Source organism: Bos grunniens, chromosome 22 (assembly GCF_055505025.1).
Source record: "Bos grunniens cultivar Pamir isolate PY7600 chromosome 22, Bosgru_T2T1.0, whole genome shotgun sequence".
NCBI lineage: Eukaryota > Metazoa > Chordata > Mammalia > Artiodactyla > Bovidae > Bos > Bos grunniens.
The window spans coordinates 10,727,724-10,740,759 of NC_141186.1; the positions used below are offsets into that span (position 1 = coordinate 10,727,724).

A 13,036-nucleotide genomic window follows, 5' to 3' on the forward strand; every position below is an offset into this window, starting at 1 on the left:
AGATGTGCTTTTCTACAGATGAACACAAATAATGAAATATGGCTATTTTCATTAGGACCCCTGGTCCTGGAGCTCTCTCTGTTTGAACATTTGTTCACAGCTGACCTCCAGCACCTGAGCAGAGTTAGGAGGGTCTCTGAGTGAATCATCTGTGGCCTTATTCTAAGATGTGGCCACGGGGCAAAGCATCTGTTTCATTTGAGAGGCTGGGTCTCACTGATGAGCCTTTCCTTCTTCAGATTAGAAAGCTGAAGCTGCAGTTGGAGGAGGAGCGGCAGAAGTGCTCCGGGAGAGACGGCACAGCGGGCGACCTGGCAGAGCTGCAGAATGGCTCGGACCTGCAGCTCATCGAGATGCAGAGTGAGCCTGGGCCGCACGCTCCCCTGGGTGGGCTGCGCGAGCCTGTGGTTCCAAAGATCAGCCCTCAGGGGGACCAGAAAAGCTGTCCCAGTCAGTCACGGACTGAAGAGCCTGCTTCTAGCTGGTGTGCTTCCTGGTAGTGCTCTCCCCTCTGGGTGACATGATTTCTAGAACATCTTGCAGCTAGTGACATCGTGACACTGTCCTTTTTCACATTCCTGTGTCATCTGTAAGCATCCTTCCTACTGATAAGTTTTTCTGGGGAGTTTATCTTAGATGATTGGAGGGATATATTCGGAACTAACTCACACCACTGCAGAGTGGTTTCAGAATTTTCCCAGAAATAGTCTTTATTAGATGGAATTTAAAACAGGCCACAAAGTAAGCCCATTCAGTTTATCTGAATTCAGTTTTCCTGCCTTTCTGGTTTTGCCCCACATTACTGAATGTTGTAAAAACACCTACTGTATCCCCAGTATTCCACAGTAGGGAGACATCTGTATATGAAGAATGTATAATCCACACAGGGGAGACTTTTTTGTTTTTCCAATTTCAATAAGGTGTTTCTGATAACTTATTTTAAAATACTGGTTCCGCCATGACCTTTTTCCTCTACATATTCTGAGTAAGGCCACATAGGCCTTTTTGGACAAAAGCTTAATTAGAACTTACCATTAACATTTTTGTTAAATTTGGATTGCTGGAAGGAATTTTTCTCCCCCAGGATTTCTGAACTTCTTGTTTTAAATAGCTGTATATCTGACCTAGAAACAAACTAATGATTTCCAGCTCTATCCCTAACGCATTATCACAACATACTACTGAAAAGCATTTATTTCAGTAAATATTAAGCGTACATTATGTGCAGAGCACTTAGCTGGAAACAGAGGTGGATTCAAGAAGCTGAGACATACCCGTGGACCTGTGGTGTCCTATGTTCTATATAATGTTAGGGAAACATGATAAATGTCCTAAGAGTGCAAAAAAATGCAACAAAGGAAGGAGAAGCTATAGTTAACTATGGAGGGTCATGAAGAAGGTGAAAACTGAGGACCTTAATGGCTGGGCTAGACTCGGAGGTGGGGAGAAGGGGCCCTGGTGTGGAGAGCAGGGTGCCTGGGGTCAGGGGAGCCAGGGCAGGGGCCCTGCTGTGTTTACAGCAGGGCTTCTTGATTAGAGCTCTACCTGCACGCATCAGAATTTCTTCTAGGTGCTTCAGTAACAAGGCACGTCCCGGAGCACAGATGTGCCAGGACCGGTGAAGGGAGCTGCTGCGATGGCCTGTGTACTTTGCACTGCATGGCCCTCTCCTGGGCAGCAGGCAGGCCTCACCACCTCTCATCACACCTGCATCTCTGCAAGAGGTTTATTATTCTTTTCTTTTCTAGGAGACGCCAACAGACAAATTAGTGAATACAAGTTTAAGCTTTCAAAAGCGGAACAGGATATAACCACCTTGGAGCAAAGTGTAAGTCCTTCCTGTGTGTGGTGCCAAGTGATTTCAGGCCCCCTGACAACACATCTGCTTCCTGCATCTCAGTGGCTAACCCCATGAGCGCCTAGGTTTCTTTGAGCTGTCTCTGCAGTTGGATTTCTAGAAAAGCTCCATGTTAAAGTGGAGAAGCCAACAGAGGACTTCTGCCTTCTCTATGAAGGAAGACTGAAGCTATACTTCCATTTCTTGGAGCCAATTCAAGAAGATGGTACTTTATGATATATTCCCTTCTTGCACATTTTAGAAAGCCTAATGACTTCTCCATTCGGGGCATCTCCTCCCGCGATGTTACTGTGGCTCTTAAACAATGTAGTCGTCATAAAACCGAACATGGGAAACTGGCCCTGTAATGACTGCACAGCTCATCCTCTCGAAGGATGACAGTTCTTGGTTTATAAATAGCAGTTGGGTTGAGAGGACCTCTGGCTTGCCCTGAGGGGCTCGTCAGTGCTCGCTTGCTTGGAGTCTGTTATGACTCGTGTTTCCATCTTGGCTGCGAAACAGCTGGTGGCTCCGTGGCAGCCCCTGAGGACTGTTCTCGTGTTCACAGATCAGCCGCCTGGAGGGGCAGGTGCTGAGATACAGAACCGCTGCTGAGAATGCAGAGAAAGTCGAGGATGAGCTGAAAGCAGAGAAGAGGAAGCTACAAAGAGAGGTACTTACTTTATTATGCTTCTTGAAATAACGTTCCTAAAAAGAAAAGCTCCTTTGGAAACACATTCTTTGCTGTGTAAGGAATTTCATCGTGGCTCCAGTCTTCAGTGACACAGCAGTGGGATCATTTACTCTGTGTTGGTTTCTCTGTGACCTGCACGGGGACTGCCATTTACTTTATGTTTTGCTCAGATAGTGAGGAAAAGGTTTCATTTTTGTTTTAGATGAGGTGTGTGTCTGTACGCCCTCTCTCTCAGCACCACTGGTTCACACCTCTGGCTGGCTGAAAACATAGCGACCGCTGGGTGCCCTGTAGCCACCCTGCCTGGCAGTGATTCCATCTCCCCGAGAGTGCAGAGGAAAGCCCTGTGGGCTTTGTTTCTGACCGCGACAAGTGACCGCTCTCTTCCCGTCTGCAGCTCCGAACAGCACTGGACAAGATCGAGGAGATGGAGATGACCAACAGCCACCTGGCCAAGCGGCTGGAGAAGATGAAGGCCAACAGGACGGCGCTGCTGGCCCAGCAGTAGGGCCCCGCCCGGCCCCAGGCCCGCCCCGAGGGGCTGCCCTTCGGCCACTGACGCAGACCCCTTTCAGGACTGTTTGAGCTTTGGCATTCAGATAGCCACCTTTGTATTTTCTAATTTATGAGAGAATGAAACAGGTTTGAATCTTCATGAATGAACGCTTTGTGTGTAGTTTGATTCTAGACTAAGAACTAGTCCATGCCGTTATTTTTTATTTCCGTAATTTTAGAATCAAGTTTACTCACCATTTTCCCCAGCCGCCTCAGTGACTGGGCCCGGCTCTGGAGGACAGCGGCTCAGCGCCCGCTGAGATACTTCCTGGAGACCTCAGAAACACAAGTGCCTTCTCCACGGTGCAATTCAGAGTACAGTGATCTCCAGGGGCCAAGAGACACTTACCCTTAATATCAGGTAGTGTTTATATTTAGTGAAGAAACAAGTTCACTGGTGGGGAATATATGTTTCACTCAAATTTGTATGTTTGGAGGAAGAAGCCTTTTTTGTAAGATATTTAAATTTATATAAGAAAATGTTAGAAAAGGATATGGGAAGTGTATATAAAACTTGTTTTATTGCATGGGGCAGGGGCGTCCAGGGCCTGTTGCTCTTAAAGTAAGAGTAGGGGCCTTAGTCTTCACATCAGCTGTGCTGTATCTTGTATTTCATCTGCTGCTTATTTGTGGAATGAAACCTCAGACCAGCCCGATGGAGGAGGAGGGAGGGCAGGCCTGCCTCAAGAGTCTGTTAAACACACCCTTCTGCCTACAGTCGGCTACTGACACATTCGTTAAGAGGAGCCTTTAAAACAAATCATGGCAGTCACGCCCCTCCTAGCTCACACCCCTCTTCTCTCCTTAAGGAAAAATAATCTGAAATACAGAATTTCTTTTAAGAACCTTGGTTTCATCTTTAAAGGTACCCAGTTCGAGAGGATTTTGCCGTGGAGTGTGTAGCCATGTTGCAGTATTTGTGATTCTCTGTCGTTCTCAGAATCGAAGTGGTTTTATGGAAATGATTATTGTATCTTCAACGTGTTTACACAAAAAATACGGGGGAAGTCTAATGAATTAAGGCCACATAAGATAAAATTAGACATGAAACTAGGTAATAAAGTTAACTTAAATATGAATAAGATCTCTAATAATTATTCTCTTCTTTAGACTAATTATCATCTATCTCTGTTTTTAAAACATGGAAACCAATGTCCTGAATTGAGGTGATTTCATGTGGGAGTGGGCAGTGGCGAGGCATGTTCTGGGATGCAGATTCATCCTAGACTCCCATGCCTGGAACCGACATCCTGTGTGGTCCAGGAGGCGGCCTTGGAGTCCCTCTTCCTCTCCGTCCGTGCTCGCTCAGCCTCTGCTCCTCCCAGAGCGGCCTGTCCTTGTCCCTGTCTTTTCCAAATGGAATGGCTCCACTTCTCATAAGATTCTTCTGGACTTTACCTCCGTACTACAGGCATTCTTCCTCCCAGTGCTGACTGCACATTTCTTAAATGCAGGCTGATATTAATTCAAGTTTGTATTCTTATAACACCCCTCAAAGAAAAATGCCTAGAAATGCCTTTATCATATGCTGGTATTATTGATAGCCGTTAACAAAGTAGGCTAACTTAAAAACTCATGCCTGTTATGCACTGCATAAGGACTGTTCAATTTTTTTTTACACTAGTTATTAAAGGTACTAATAGACTGACCATGTAGAAAGCTGAACTGACAATACCATCAGAGTCTCTCATAGGTTCAGGTGCCTTTTAAAAGCATAAAAAACATAATGTCTATCACCTGATATTAGAAATTCATCAGAACATAAAAAGAATCAAATCAATGCATGATCTATATAAAATTTTTAAGGCCATTTAGACTTCTTATCAGATGTCCAGGAGGCTTTCAAACTACTTTTGGAAGTCTTCAACACAATCAGGTATACACTAGGTGAAAATGGATTTCATTTGCAATGAAATTAAATAAATCACGCTCAGGACAAATGTGGCTGTTTATTTACAGTCAACCTGCCACACGTGAAGCAGTGCTCCTAGTGAGAAGGCGTGCGTGAGGTCAGTTCCACCCACCGACATCAAGGCACAAGAGGGAGAACAGGCCGTCCCAGAGTCCCCAGACGACCGCAGTCAGCACCTCTCGAAGACTTTGTAGAGATCAGGCAGGTTAGCGAGCTGCAGGATGTTCCCATCTTCTGTGAAGTGTTTTGGAGGCAGCAGGTGGGAGCGGAAGGCTTTATAAATGACGTGTTCCACAGTCCACTTCCAGGGGTTTGCAGTGGAGCCAGGCACTTCACTCTGGAAGAGACAAGGTAGAGTCCACATCCCCGTGTACGCCGGGCCTGGGGAGTTGTGGTGGCTTAGAGAGGGGCTGTGTGACCTCATGCCTGAGACGTCTCTCTCCTAGGCCAGCCTCTCAGGGATCCCGCAGGCCTGAGCACAGCAATGAGAGGGGGAAGAGAAGCAGCCACGGCTCTTGTGATGCTTCCCCCCATGGAAGCTGTTTCCATTCAGGGACAGTGCTCACTGTAGCAGCATCTAAAAAGCAATGTCTCCTCCTGACTGTGGTGCCTGAACGGCAGCATTGGAAGTACACTCCACAGTCACTTTGAACGCACCCCACAACGGTCCCTCAGCGTCCTCACCCATGGAATGGAGCACAGCCCGTCACCTCAGAGGACGAGTGCCGTCACCAAGACGGTTATGTGGCTACAGTGACTACATGTCCGTCTGACACCACAGGCAGACCTTGTGTTACTGCACTTTGCAGACTGTTGTGGTTTTGTTTATAAACACAAATTGAAGGTTTCTGGCAACCTTGCACCACATCTATGGGTGGCATCTCTGCAACAGCATTTTTAAATGTGGGTATATATACTGGCTTTAAGACACAATGCTATATATTGCACTTAACAGACTACAGGAGGGTGTAAACATAACATTTTATATGCACTGGAAAACCCCAAAATTTGTGCACCTCGCTTTATTGCAGTGGTCTGAAACGGAACTTGCAAAATGTCTAAGGTGTGCCTGTGTTTCAGTCACCTCTCCTCACCCAAACAACCCCCCGAAATAGTTGTGGATTGAAAAGCACTGTCATCTGACGTGGAAACATGAAGAGCCCAGGGACCTCCCTTCAGAAGAGCTGGGGACCTGGCCCACTACAGCCAGGCCCGCCTGGCACAGCAGAGGCAGAGTGGGGCACACGCAAGAGAGGCGGGGGACTGACCAGGACGTGACGGCTGTGGCTGCACACTCCAGGCTCACAGTGGGGACACAGGCCCCCGAGCCCTGGAGCCCACCTTTTCTCACTACAGTGGCTTGTTTGTACATCTGACAGATCACTCTAGAGGTACCTTCCAGCAGTATTTCAGAAGGAGATAAAATTCATAAGAGCTGACCACTGTGCTAAAGCTGGTGTGCCTTGGATCACAGGAGTTCAGAGAGGGGCGGGCTTGTGTGAGGGCCCATCCCAGTTCTGGAGCACCAGCGTGTATCGCCCTCGTACCTGCTGGCCTGAAAGGGTTGACTCTGCAGACACATACTGCTTCCGGATGGAGTAAAACATCGCACATTCTTTACTGAGGCTTTCAAAACATTCCTTTTCTTCATCCCAGTTCACCTGATCCAAAGAAAGAATTCAATATGTCAGCATATGCACATGCTTTAAACACGTTCCATTTCTAAATGGAGGTAACAGACAACTTAAAAGTACGCATGATTTTTAGGCGATAAAGTTGTACACTGGAACTGCTGAGTACTGCTGGGGTGGGTGGGCACAAGAGGGGCCTTAGCCTCATTACCCTTTTCCTCCTCATCATCACAGATGATGGTGGAGCTGTAAGCCCGCACCCCCCTACCCCCCGACACTCATCGCCCCACAGGACTGTCATCAGGATGTGCTCCATCACTTGCCTCTGTGGCCAGTCGGAGGATGAAGATAGGCAGACCCTCCAGCGGGGGCACATAGTTATCGATCAGAAGGGGTAATCCAACCAGGTTCCCTTCCTGGACAAGGGGGATAAGAAATCATGCTGTTACAGTTTAAACCAATCCCATCTCCCTGGTGCTTGCTCCAGATCCTGTCCTCAGACTTGCTATTCTGGGCGACCACGTTGGGCCCTGGGGGGCAGCAGAGGCAAATGCTTAGAGAGCCTTCTCTGCTGGCACATAGCAGAGCCACCTGCTCTTTAGGTCTGCTCACCAACTGAACACAGCAAACCAAGTCCCAGAGATCAACGGGGACTTACAAGGGAGACAAAAACGACCCTCACCCACCTCATCAATCTCCAGAGAGAAGTAGTCTGCAAGCATCTCAGCCTTCTTTTTCAGAAACTCAACAATGTACTCAGCAAGTCCTTCCTTGGGACCATCCTCCTCTGTCCAGCCACTCTCGGGACTGTCTAAGGCGAGCATGGCCAGGTCAAAGAGTGGTGCTGGCTCCTAGGAAGGGGCAGGAACATTAGGAGCGAGCGTTAACAGGGCTTCCAAACACTGCCTGAATTCCCACAAGACCACTGTCACCTCAGCAGGTGAGAAGCCACAAATCTAGCACTCATTCCTCAATTCCCCCAAAGACACTTGAAAATCTACAAAAGAAGGTTCTCCTCCTCACCAATGGCCATTTCAACAGAGAAGGTCACCGACAAAGACCTGCTGAAAATCGGGGAAAGGCAAAGCCACGGAAGGCACTTCCTTTTGTGTAGCTTTAAAGACCTCGCTTTCATATTTCCAGAAACTCACGAGGCCGAACCTTCATTTCTTCCTACCGCCTTACTAAAGCAAGGGGGAGGGAAAGCACGTTAAAGCAAATGACATTCAGGTAAATCATCTGTTAGGAAGGAGACTGAAATCTATCGTGAAAAACAAGATGCCTCAGTTTTCATCCATTTCTCCCCTCTGAACACTGTTACTGTTGTCACATTTTACATGTTACAGTCCCACAGTGCACTGCTCTTACTTTTCCGTAACAGAAGAGTCAATTAACAAACAGACCGAGCTATCCTAGATATTTATGCACTCGGTAACAGAGCTTTAAACTACATGAAGAATGAAACAGAACCGTGAAGAGAAACATGCAGTTACATGGAGGCTTCCACATCCTTTCCCCAGTAACTGACAGACCCAGTGGACAGAAAATCAGCATACACAAGGCGTCAGTGTCACCAACAATGTGAGACACCTGCCATTTGGGGAGCATTCTACTCAACAAGACCGGAACACAAATTCTTTGCAAATGCACGTGGAATATTACCAACACTGAATATACTCTGGGCCATAAAACAAGTCTCAGTAAGTGTAAAAGGATTCAAATACGTTCTCTGCAAAAATGGAATTAAATTAGAAATCAATACTTGATCTCTGAGAAAATTCCAAATAATTAAGAGACTAAGTAATATATTTCTAAATAATGTGAGGGTCAAAAAAAATCAAAAGGAAATTTAGAAGTATTCTGAACTGGATGAAAATGAAAACTTATCCGAATGTGTGGGACGCTGCTAAAGCAGCACTTGGGAAATTTTCACAGCACTTTAAGTAGAAGTAAGGAAATAAGAAAATGAGAGCAGGTGTCAATGAAACTGAAATCAGAAAAACAACAAAAGAATCACTGAAACCAAAGTCAGTTCTTTGGGTCCAGATTGACAAACCTTAGACTGACCAAGTTAAAAAGAAGACATAAATGACCAACGTTGGGATGAGAGGTTACATCACTACAGATGCACAGACATTAGAAGAATACAAAAGATTAGGAACAACTTTACGCCAATAAATTTGAAAACTTAAATGGACAAGTAATTTTAAACTTAATACAAAGGCCCCTCAGAGCTAACATGAATAGCTCTATACCACTAAAAGTTTTACTTAAAAATCTTCCTGTGAGGAAATCTCCAGGCCCAGATGGCTTCAACTGATGAATTTTACCAAACATTTCAAGCATTAACAATTATAAACAAACTCTTTCTGAAGATGGAATAACTATTTCCCAACTCATTCCATGAAGCCAGTATTTGATACCAAAACCAGACACACACAAGAAAACTGCAAACCAGGAGGGCGTCCCAGGCGCCACTAGTGGTGAAGAGCCCACCTGCCAATGCAGGAGGCGCAAGAGACGGGGGCTCGATCCCTGGACCAGGAAGGTCCCCTGGAGAAGGAAATGGCACCCAACTCCAGTATTCTTGTCTGGAGAAGCCCATGGACAGAAGAGCCTGGTGGGCTGCAGTCCGTGGGGTCACAATCGGACGCGACTGAGCACTAGAGCACAAACTAGCATCGTGCAGGAATACAGATGCCAAGAGTTGTGAACAAACTATGACAAGTCAAGCCCAGTAAACTATAAAAAGGGAAATAGATCATGTACAAGCAGGGCTTATCCCAGGAATGCAAGACTGGTTTAAAATATGAAAACCAATCAATGTAATTCACTATATTAACAAACTAAAAAAAGGAAAACCATACAATTATCTGAACAGATACAGAAGAAGCATCTGAAAAAAATTCAGCCTCCCTTCCTGAATAAAAGCCTGAAGCACACAAGGAATAGAAAGGAATTTCCTCAACCACCCTAAGGGCCGTCTGCAAAAAACCTACACACTTCACAGTCAAAGACTGAATGCTTCCCCCAAGATTAAAAAGAGGAGTATTTCCATTCTCACCACTTCTGGTTAGCCTGTACTTAGGTTCTTGCCGGTACAACCAAGCAAGAGAGAGAAAAGGCATCTGGGTTGGAGAGGAAGGAATAAAACTGTCTTTATCCACAGATGCGATGGTCATATACCTAGAAAATCTGCTGGAATCAATAAAAAAGCTACAGCTAACAAGTGAGTTTAACAAGGCTGCAAGACAGAATTTCCAAAACACTTGTATGTACTTCTATATAATAGCAACAATTGACAATTTGTAAAAAATGCCTTTTACAATAGTATCCAAAAAATGTGACTATTAAGAAATAAATTGATTTTTCTCCCCAAATTGATCTATAGAATACGCTCAACACAATCCCAGTAAAAATTCCAGAGGGCTTTTCTGTATATCAAATGTAAAAAGAAGATACAAAACTACATGGATGGTATGATTTTTAATTCTAAATTAAAATGTTAGTTGGGGTTGTGTCTGGGTCGTGGGCTTTAGAGAATGTTTATTTCTGCTTCTATCTCTTTAAGTTTTAAGTAGATATGTATTAGTTTCTATAATAATAAACATTTTAAGTTGGCTGCCAAATGACTTCTGCTTTGTATAAAACTATTTTAAGGATACTTCCATATGCAACTCATACATAAACTCTTCTAATCACATTTAGAAACACTTAATATACAATAAGTAAGATAACGGGGTAGGGCTCTTTTCAGAAATGACCAGCTGTTGAACTCTCAGAAATGAGAAGCAGGAAATAAACTTACCGATAACCTCAGAACACCAAAATTGGCAAAATCATAAACGAGAATCTGGTAGAACAGTTCTTCACTGAAAATAAAAATGAAGTGACTTTAAGGAAAAGCAGAATCTGTGCTTGAGAGCCAAGGGGCAGGGACAAAATGGGAGTGAGAACCCGAGACGCAGTGGGGTGAAGGCATCCGGCCTCGCGGAGGCCTTTCCAGCAGTCCTAGGACCTGCACTGGTCACAGCGCTGAGACTGCCTGCCCTGCCAACACCCGCACTCTGTCCCCACCTTCCTGGTGCGGTAAAAGGTTCTGACACCCAGTGGTGACAAAGTTAAGCAGTTTTTGCTCACTATTCCCCACTGGCAAAGAATCGTATAAACCATTTCTTTTACAACCCACCATCTAGAAATATGGGCTGTACGGGGAGGGCAAGGGACTTCCCGTGTGGTCAACAGTGGACAGACTCGGGCTGCATGGGGGATGGTTTAGGCAGCTGTGAAGTGTACAATATACTGACCTACCTGCAGAAACACAGAATTGAAATGACTGTACTCCATAGTTAATGAAAGAAACCTGCACCACACAGGTCTTGTTTAAAGACTTGGTTATTAAAGTAGACAAAGCACGGCAGCAGGGACACCGAAGTACCCAGAGAGCCGCTGGCTGGTCCTGGCTCAGAGGCTGTCAGTGGGGAGGGAAGAAGCCAAGTCTAAACCCCCGCTTTCAGCCAGTTCATATGCTCGCTGGGAAACTGTTCCCATTTATTAGCAGCTAGGATTCTAGGAGTGGCCTAGGTTTGTAATCATGAAATCAAAGAACCGAAATGATTGTGATTTGGGATCTTGGAAATCACGCAGTTAGATTTCCTGGCAAAGAAAAAACAAAGGGAGTAGGATCCCAATAACCAGTAAGAGCTCACTGGGCGAGCCCACGGCTTCTCAGGAAAGACAGTGGCCCTGAGCTGACCTCACTAAGGGTTTCCGAGCCTAGGAGGAAGAAGTCACCAGCACCCAAGGCCGGGTGTGCCCGCAGTAAGCTCCTCGGTGGGGCAGTTCTAGCTCAGGGAGGTCACGTGGGATCTCAGCAGGACAGAGTCCCACGATGGCCAAGTGACGGTGTCTGGCAATGGAGGGTGGCACCACGCCCCCCCAAACTACTGATTCGAGACCATATTTAATAGAGGTTCTAGACTCAACAGGAGCTCATCCTCCAAGATCCCTGGAGACAACCATAAATGTCACCCGCTGCGTGCTGGGCAAAGGGCGCTGCCGAGCTGGCCCACCCCATGCTCCTGGACCCCACTGGCTCCTCAGGGCTGGAACAGGCCCTGGCTCCATCCCAAAGCTGAAAGGAGAGGAGGTGTCAGGCCCTCTCACCCCTCCCCTGCCTCCCTTCCCTGCCCTGGAGGCCCAAGTGATCTCCCTCCTCACTGTGTCAGCGGGGGGCCCTGATACAGAGCGGGGGTTTCTCCCTCAAAGTCTCCCAGGCGCTCAGCCCTCCCTCCCCCACCACTTGAATTCAGTCAGCCCCTGCATCACGGGACCTGATCCCAGCTTTAAATCCAATCAGTTGGATTTGAGCAGCTGAGAGCTGGTGTTGCAGAGCAGCCCGCAGCCCCTGCTGTACACCACACAGGCTGGAATACCCCACCAGCTCCAAGCTCTCAACATCCGGCTCAGAGCACGTCATCTTACCTTCACAAAACCCTGTGAATTAATAGTGATACCCCACTTTTACAGAAGAGAAATCCGAGACTCAGTTATCAAAGTGACTTGTCCATGGTCACATAAATGGTAAATGTTGAGCCTGGGTGAGAAACCACACATCTGCCTCTGAAGCTGGGCCCTTTCCGACTGTCACCCTGCTCTCCCCAGCTTCTCCTGCCTCTGTCTCCAGGACCACCGTCCTAGCAGCTCTGCATTTCGTTTGCACCGATTTACCTAAGTCTGGTGGTGTTGAGAAGGTATAACTTGGTCTGATGCTGTGCCAAGGCCCACTGAGGATTCACGCAGCCCACAAAGGAGTGGTTATGCAGCATCTCCCGGAGAGCTGGAAAACAAGACACAGGTCAGGAGTGGCCCCCCCAACACCTCCCTGCACCTCAGAGCACCAAGCACCAGAGCTAGAAACATGGAAAACTGCTGAAAACACACGCAAAAAAGGAACAAGATAGAATTAATCTTTCAAAATCCAGCAAGAAATTGCCAAAAGATTAAAGCAGGAAGCCAGAGAAGTAACAAGCGCTCTGAAACCCTTTATAAACTAAGACAGCAGAGGAACTGCAGGATTCATGAACTTCAGTTTGTGCAGACTCTGAAAAGCCTAGGAATGGGGTGAAATGGGGACTGTGACAGGAGTCACGTGCCCGCTTCTGCAGCCAGGATTCATGCTAAGCAGGCTGCCTGAGAAGTCTGTGGAAGTTTTAATTTAAACTGATTCCAGGGCTGACTGTTCCTCCAGGTCCCTCCTAGAATCAAATGCAAATTCTCTCTGGAGAAATTCATCTTCAATTCAGACTTCAAATAATTCCTCACAGGTAAAGAACCAGGACCTCTGTGGTCAAAACTAGGCACCAAGAATTAGAACGCAGAAGAAATCACAAAGTCAGTATCTGCCA

At 46.4% G+C, this 13,036-nt stretch overlaps 2 protein-coding genes across 59 annotated transcripts in view; one reads left to right on the forward strand and one right to left on the reverse strand.

Annotated features, from left to right (window-relative positions):
* The window catches only part of LRRFIP2 (LRR binding FLII interacting protein 2), a 109,182-nt gene extending 105,988 nt beyond the window's left edge, over positions 1–3,194 (forward strand). For all 50 annotated transcript variants that reach the window (XM_086365804.1, XM_086365811.1, XM_086365816.1 and 47 more), the window contains 4 exons: positions 240–360; positions 1,749–1,828; positions 2,406–2,510; positions 2,929–3,194. In XM_086365804.1, the coding sequence (XP_086221930.1) occupies positions 240–360; positions 1,749–1,828; positions 2,406–2,510; positions 2,929–3,039 (417 nt within the window). In that variant the 3' untranslated portion in view covers positions 3,040–3,194. The remainder of the gene's footprint in view (positions 1–239; positions 361–1,748; positions 1,829–2,405; positions 2,511–2,928) is intronic.
* Positions 3,195–5,016: 1,822 nt separating this feature from the next.
* The window catches only part of MLH1 (mutL homolog 1), an 87,716-nt gene continuing 79,696 nt past the window's right edge, over positions 5,017–13,036 (reverse strand). For all 9 annotated transcript variants that reach the window (XR_015150904.1, XR_015150905.1, XM_086365803.1 and 6 more), the window contains 6 exons: positions 12,360–12,468; positions 10,438–10,501; positions 7,316–7,480; positions 6,953–7,045; positions 6,546–6,659; positions 5,017–5,335 (listed from right to left, as the gene is read on the reverse strand). Coding sequence is in view for 7 of the 9 variants with exons in the window: in XM_086365803.1 (XP_086221929.1) it covers positions 5,168–5,335; positions 6,546–6,659; positions 6,953–7,045; positions 7,316–7,480; positions 10,438–10,501; positions 12,360–12,468 (713 nt within the window). In the remaining 2 variants the exon portion in view is untranslated. The remainder of the gene's footprint in view (positions 5,336–6,545; positions 6,660–6,952; positions 7,046–7,315; positions 7,481–10,437; positions 10,502–12,359; positions 12,469–13,036) is intronic.